The sequence below is a fragment of the Oncorhynchus masou genome, chromosome 5 (genome assembly GCF_036934945.1).
Source record: "Oncorhynchus masou masou isolate Uvic2021 chromosome 5, UVic_Omas_1.1, whole genome shotgun sequence".
In the NCBI taxonomy this organism is placed as follows: Eukaryota; Metazoa; Chordata; class Actinopteri; order Salmoniformes; family Salmonidae; genus Oncorhynchus; species Oncorhynchus masou.
Genome location: NC_088216.1, coordinates 25,723,324 through 25,730,415, shown reverse-complemented (window position 1 = coordinate 25,730,415; position 7,092 = coordinate 25,723,324). Strand labels below are relative to the sequence as shown.

General features: G+C 41.3%; 1 protein-coding gene across 1 annotated transcript; it reads right to left on the bottom strand.

The window, feature by feature from the left end:
- Positions 1 to 220: 220 nt before the first annotated feature.
- c5h19orf67 (chromosome 5 C19orf67 homolog) lies at positions 221 to 6,853 on the bottom strand. The gene is made up of 9 exons (XM_064957748.1): positions 6,805 to 6,853; positions 6,443 to 6,623; positions 6,097 to 6,241; positions 5,695 to 5,795; positions 4,809 to 5,045; positions 4,432 to 4,593; positions 3,381 to 3,501; positions 508 to 609; positions 221 to 364 (listed from the first exon to the last, which is right to left on the bottom strand). The coding sequence occupies exons 1-9, from the start codon at positions 6,851 to 6,853 to the stop codon at positions 221 to 223; spliced, it is 1,242 nt and encodes a 413-aa protein (XP_064813820.1).
- Positions 6,854 to 7,092: the final 239 nt, after the last annotated feature.

The window sequence follows — 7,092 nt, the reverse complement described above, 5'->3', positions numbered from 1 at the left end:
ATAAAGGATCCAGTCTCACCTTGTCTACCTGGCTCTCAAGGACCTTCATGACATAACATTCTGAGGATGAGGGAGGATAGGGGATCAGGTTTGCAACGAGGACTTCAGCCTTCTTCTCCTGGGCTTCTCCATCTGCCAGCAGGCTGTCCATGACCTCCCTGACCTCTTGTGGAATCTCCACCTGGGTCTGACTGAGGAACTCGACCAGGAGCATCTCATCTCACCTGATCTCAGGTTGGGCCTGTTTCTCTGGGAGCATATCTCCTGTGTCGCCACTCATCAGAACTGCAGAATCAAGAGGCTCAGGGGAAGGAATCGATGGCTTGGCCTTATCAGTCAGGAGCTGCTGCCCCTCCATGTTTACCTTCAGATGGAAGTTCATACTGTTCCTTTGTGAACTAAAGGTGCAATAACAGGTAAATAAAACAGTCTACGTGGGTGGTAGCAATGGTATACTACATAGCAATGGTGTACTATAGTTTAGGGAATGGAAAAGTATGAGTATACCTCTCCTGGAGGCTGGTGACATTGGCTTGGTGTCACGCTCAGCTCTCTACGAACTTCCTGCTCAATCTCACGAAGTCTCTGGCGACCCTTCACCTTCAGCATCTGTACACACAGTAGGAGTTTAATATTAGCAGTGGAAACACACAGGACATTTTATTTTATGGCCATGACAATGTCATTTTGTTCAGGATATCACAGATTTATAATGAATGTGGTCAGCCCAAAATGTATTAAATAGTAAAGGAGAACATCAAAACAGATGCATATACACATGAGAGCTATTGTATAATTAATGGCAAACTTACCCGCTCATCAAGGTAACAATGGACCCAAGAAGACCCTTGGATGGATGTCATCCATATTTTCTCCAAGTTATCCCCAGGAGACCAGTAAGCTAGAAAATATTGATTTACAGAAAACTCAACTAAAAACTTCAAAACTGTGCTAGAACTAAATCCTAAATAGGAACTAAACAATCAAGCAATTGCAACCATCACGAGTGCTGTATTATAGCAGTCTGAATTCAGAATACATGTGTGTGAATATAGAAGTACAGAATGCTCAAATATAGAACTTTAGAATCTTTGTCAAACATACAGTGGGCTCCAAAATTACTGGTACCCCTGACTGGCAATGCACAAACAATACTTAAAAAAAATATAAACAATATAATTATGGAGATAAACTCAAAACACCACCATGTGAGAAATACTGTACTTTATTTATGTTTCAATGGAACCCACCAAAATCATACAATTATTTAATACAAAATACATTTCACCAAAATCAAGGTTTCATAATTATTGGCACTCCTCATTTAGTACTTAGTGCCACCACCTCTGGCAAGGATAACAGCATGGTCTTTCCCTGTAATGTTTGACAAGGTTAAGGAACACATTTGGATGGATTTTGGACCATCCCTCTATGCAGATCCTTTCAAGATCCTTCACATTCTTGGGTTTGCGCTTATCAACTGCCCTCTTCAACTCAGCCCACAGGTTTTGGATTGGATTGAGGTCTGGCGACTGAGATGGCCATGGCAGAACATCGATTTTGTTGTCACAGAACCATTTCTGTGTGGATCTTGAGGTATGTTTTGGGTCATTGTCTTGTTGGAAAGTCCACATACGGGCAAGTCCCAGCCTTCTGGCAGATGCAACCAGATTGTCAGCAAAAATTGCCTGATACTTGGTGGAATTCATTACGTCATCAATCTTAACCAGTGCCCCTGGACCTCTGGAATTAAAACAGCCCCATAACATCACTGACCCACCACCATATTTCACTATGTGTATGAGGTGCCTCTCCTTGTATGCATCTCTGTTTCGACGCCAAATATGCCAATGCTGTATCTGACCAAAATGCTCAATTTTGGTCTCATCTGACCAGAGCACCTTCTTCCAATCATAATTTAAATGATGTTTGGCAAACTCCAAGCGCTTGCGTCTGTATCTTGGGGTCATTAAGGGCTTTTTTCTGGCAACCCTTCCAAAGAGCCTGTGGTTGTGGAGGTGGCGTCTTTTTAAACCTGTTGACCCCAAGACGCCACCAAGGCCTGCAATTCTTTCAGTGATTCTTGGGGATTTTGTTGCTTCTCTTCTCACTATCCTCCTCCCTATCCTGGAGGGCAAAATGCATTTGCGTCCTCTACCCATGAGGTTTTCAACTGTTTCATATCTTTTGAATGTTTAAATAATTTCCCTGGCAGTACTCAGTGGTATATTCAATCATTTGTGGATCTTCTTGTAGCCATTACCAGATTTTTGAAGGTCTACGACCATCTGTCCCTTTTGAACTTTTCTTTTCTTCATGGTGTTGGATGACAAAGGGATATTGCATGCGTGTTACCTCATTGTTAAACCCTAGTGAATAAGGAAGTGCTGTAATGGCTCAATATAGTTCATTAACACTTAGATAAACTTAAATAAGTGGAATTTAATTCCTGGTTTAATTTTGGTAGATGTTATTTACAATATTTAAGGGTGCCGTTAATTGTGAAACCTTGATTTGGAGGACATTGATTTTTAATTAAATCAATAAATTATTTTGGTGGGTTCCATTAAAGTATAGTATTTCTCACGTTGGTATTTTGAGTTCTCTATAATTATATTGTTTATATATTTTTAAGTATTGTTTGTGCATTGCCAGTCAGGGGTGCCAGTAATTTTGGAGCCCACTGGAAGACATTGCGATGTCACCACTAGATGGTTCAAGTGAGCAAAAAATAACTGCGGCAAGGAAAAGTATCTTGAAATAGAAAGGTCTTCATTCTGCCTAGTTGTCACAGTTGGCTATCTACTCCATTGTTTACAAACAAATAATTTACACTTTTAGTACAGTACTGAGACCCCATGTTTTTAAAATAGAAAAGTATTTTTGTTTAATGAAACACAATATATTTTCAATAAATTGTTTTATTCCATAAAATAATGCTCCCATACAAATGAATGACAGGTCAATACTTTTATTCTTAACATCATACAAAATGATTTCCAACAACTGCACAATACAGTAACATACATTAGCGCTCAATAAAACCTTGAATATGAACAGACATCAGATACAGTTCAAATGTATCACTAGCTGGTAGGGAATTGGTAATAAAACTTGCTGTCTTTATAAATTATATTTGTTTTTATACAATATGTAAGGAACCATAAGGAAAACATTGGCTAGTAGGAACGAGAGTTCAGCCCTTAAAGTCCTTCCCAATAATTACTTAGATTTGAAAACATTAGCCGAACATAACACAATGTAAAACTAACAATAAGTCATGTTAAATCCTTTAATCAACGAGAACATGATATGACCAAAGGCAGTACTAGAACAGTGGCGTGTCTCTGTTATGTTGTTTCATGACTGGGGCCTGCCACTGGGCTCTGTTGAGAAAACAACACCCCCACAAGGCAGTCAGTAGCGGTGCAGGCAGAGGGCTCCTCCGCTCCCAGACACAACAGCCTGTGGTACCCAGCCTGTGGAACCCAGCACAGCACCCTGGAATGAACACACACACACGGTATTTTTTTTAAATTAATTTCACCTTTACTTAACCAGATAGTCTAGTTGAGAACAAGTTCTCATTTTACAACTGTGACCTGGCCAAGATAAAGCAAAGCAGTGTGACAAACAACACAGAGTTACACATGGAATAAAACAAAGATGCAGTCAATAATACAATAGAGAAAGTCTATATACAGTGTGTGCAAATGAGGTAGGATAAGGGGGGTGAGGCAAAATTATTACAGTATAGCAAATTAAAACACTGGGGTGATAGATGTGCAGAAGATGAGTGTGCAAGTAGCGGTACTGGGGTGCAAAGGAGCAAAATAAATAACAATATAGTGATGAGGTAGTTGGATGGGCTATTTACAGGTTGGCTATGTACAGGTGCATTGCCGAAGTCAAGGATCAGTAGGATAGTCAGTTTTACAAGGGTATGTTTGGCCGTGTGAGCGAAGGAGGCTTTGTTGCGAAATAGGAAGCCAATTCTAGATTTAATTTTGGATTGGAGATGCTTAATAGGAGTCTGGAAAGAGAGTTTACAGTCTAACCAGACACCTAGGTATTTGTAGTTGTCCACATGTTTTAAGTCAGAACCGTCCAGAGTAGTGATACTGGACGGGTGGGTAGGTGTGGGCAGCGATCGGTTGAAAAGCATGCATTTAGTTTTGCATGCATTTAAGAGCAGTTGGAGGCCACGGAAGGAGAGTTATATGGCATTGAAGCTCGTCTGGAGGTTAGTTAACAGTGTCCAAAGAAGGGCCAGACGTATACAGAATGGTGTCATCTGCGTAAGGGGGATTAGAGAATCACCAGCAGCAAGAGCAACATCATTGATGTATACAGAGAAAAGTTACTCTTAAGTATTCTTTAAACAAGTCAAAGATAAGAGTGTTGCGTAGCAATCTGATTGTGACTTTGTACCATTCGTAGATGTCCTCTTTTATGGGTTCAGGCTGCGTTTGGACCCACTGACCGATTGACCACATCTTAACCACATTGCCTATAGCAACCGTCTCCCCTTTACCCTCTCCATCGCCCCCCTCAGCTGGCTCCTCAGGGACTTCCTCGTAGCACAGGAAGTAGCTGCTCGAGAAACACACACGGTCACACAGAGGCAGTGAGATGCCATCTGATCGACTGTTCTTAGGCCTGAATTCCAAAATGTACATTGTCATCGAACATCTCAGTTCAAAAGAGTCCCAAAGTTCTCTTGGCACTAATATTACAATGATTGTTTATTGGCATGTTATGCCTTACTTTAACCTTTTTCTCTACTACCCTCCCCCTCTCTCACTCACTACTCTGTCTCGGTGGCTCGCTCTTTCCCTGCTACTGGCCTGTCCTCCTCTGGATTTCCCTCCTTCTCGCCATCCGTTTCTTCCTGTAGGCTCTCGCTGGGTCTCTCCACATTCCAGCGCATGCGTTTGTACAGGCCAGTGTGGACCCCAGCCAGGTACGGGGCTAGACGACAGTACCTGTATATGGACATTCCCACACGGTCTATCTGACACTTGCCAATGTAGAAATGGGAGACACTGGAATGGAGAGAGAGGGAGAATGATAGATACATAAATGGTTGGATGAAGGATTGTGGAATGAATGTCAGACGAATGAGAATAAGGGTTGACAAGTCCATGCATCTGTCCTCTATATATTTGGGTCATACTCCACAATGTTCCATTTGTAGATCTAAATACAGGCATTCAAGAGTAGGTGTTGGTACATATAGTCGTTGTCTGATGAAAACCTTGCAACTAAAATCGTGTTGAAAGCACTAACTCTCAATGTAATCTGAACGTTTCATGACTCTAGTACCAAGAAAATGTATTCAAAACAGCTTCAGAAATGTCGAAATGTAATGTTTGTTAAAAATAATAATAATATGAGTTTTTTTCAATTTCTTGAAAAGTGTCTGTTTTGGAGATGAGGTTTTTACCCGACAGTGGCGATATGCGTTTGTATGTGCATCTGTGTGTTTGTGGTGGCTCACAGCCTTCAGATGTTATGTTGTAAGTACCAGAGGAGGCTGGTGGGAGGAGCTATGCCGAATGGCTCATTGTAATGGTATAAATGAAACGGTATCAAACACATGGAAACCCCATGTTTGACTCAATTCCATCTACTCTATTCAAGACATTACAATGAGGCCATCCTCCAACCAGCCTCTTCTGGTAAGTACAGTACCTGGCCGGCTCAGCCTCCTCCAGAGAGAGAAAGTCAAATGAGGCATAGGTCAAGACCAGCTGCTCCAGCCTCGCACACAGCTTCTGGGAGAAGTCTAACAACTGGAGAGATGGACAAACACATAAATACAGACAGACAAATACACACACTTACTCCATACACACCACTCTGTCTACAACATCGCTCTTGATCCTTCTCTATTAGTTCTCAAACCTCTCCTAAGCCTATATTCTTGTCCAAAGTTGATTCACAGAGACATTTATGTTGGTTTGAAGTGTAGAATATTTTTAATATCAATAAAGAGTGCAAATGGAAGGGATCACTGCCTCTACCTCACTTTCCAACCAAGGTGCATGAATTAAGGACAGATTCATATGAGTAGGGTTGAGTTGAGGCTCTTACTCGTGAGCGGATGTACATGGGTAGAGGCCTGCGCTGGGGCAGGGTGCTGCGAGCGGTCGACTCCAGGTAAGTGAAGTAAGGCTGACAGGTCCGCAGGAAAGTAGGAACCACGCAAGCAAAGCTTTCCTTCTGCAGAATGTCACTCCTGCAGACAACACACACATGGTTGTCACAGGACAGGGATTCATTATGTATTACTTTAACCCCTTTGATAAATAAACAATACATTTAAACCCTACTAGATGTAATTGCATAGTTAAGCTGCCCTATTAATTGACTCACCTAACCTCTACCTATCATTATCTTAGACTGCATTAACAACTTTCCTAACTGACTCTAACGTTACCTGTATAAAAGGTTTGTTTGAAACTCATCTGCTTTAGTCAGCAGGTACTGGAATTGCTGTTCAATGGGTCTGAGCTTCTGATCCATCATGTTGATATCCTGGCATGACGACATGGACTCCAAATTCGCATCACCTGTGCTGTCCATTTGGTCGCCACATGAGGGCGCCAAAGCACTATCCTCTACATGCGCCACAGAGTCTGAGAAATTTCGGGAAAATATTTGTTGATTCGAGTTTGATTAGCCGAGTCAAATCAAATTGTATTGGTTACATACACATGGTGAGCAGATGGTATTGCGAGTGTAGCACGTTTTTTGTGTACATAATTATTAAGCTACCTAGGCATTTTGACAGTAACTCACCTGTGTCTGGTGATGATTCAGGATTATTTTTCGTCTCCCCCTGTTCCATGCTTTCTTTGTAGCCTCAATACAGCTAGAAGGAATTGACATCTTAAACTATAAATGTAATAACATGTATATAAGAAACTGTCAAGATGTTACTATTCCCTCTGCTAAAATATACTGGAATGCAGCCCTAGGACAAGTGAACTGGAACAAAGTATCGCTGTTGTCTGGCAAATATTGTGCATCTAATAAGGTGAAAGAAGTATCATACAAACTCATTAATATAATCTAGAATCTACCATA

Coding starts and splice junctions, on each gene's coding strand:
- c5h19orf67 (XM_064957748.1), bottom strand. CDS start 6,853: ATGGAACAGGGGGAGACGAAAAATAATCCTGAATCATCACCAGACACA. Junction 610..3,380: donor TGTTTTCTCAACAGAGCCCA/GTGGCAGGCCCC, acceptor CTGTGTGTACAG/ATGCTGAAGGTGAAGGGTCG. Junction 365..507: donor GTCACCAGCCTCCAGGAGAG/GTATACTCATAC, acceptor TTCCATCTGAAG/GTAAACATGGAGGGGCAGCA.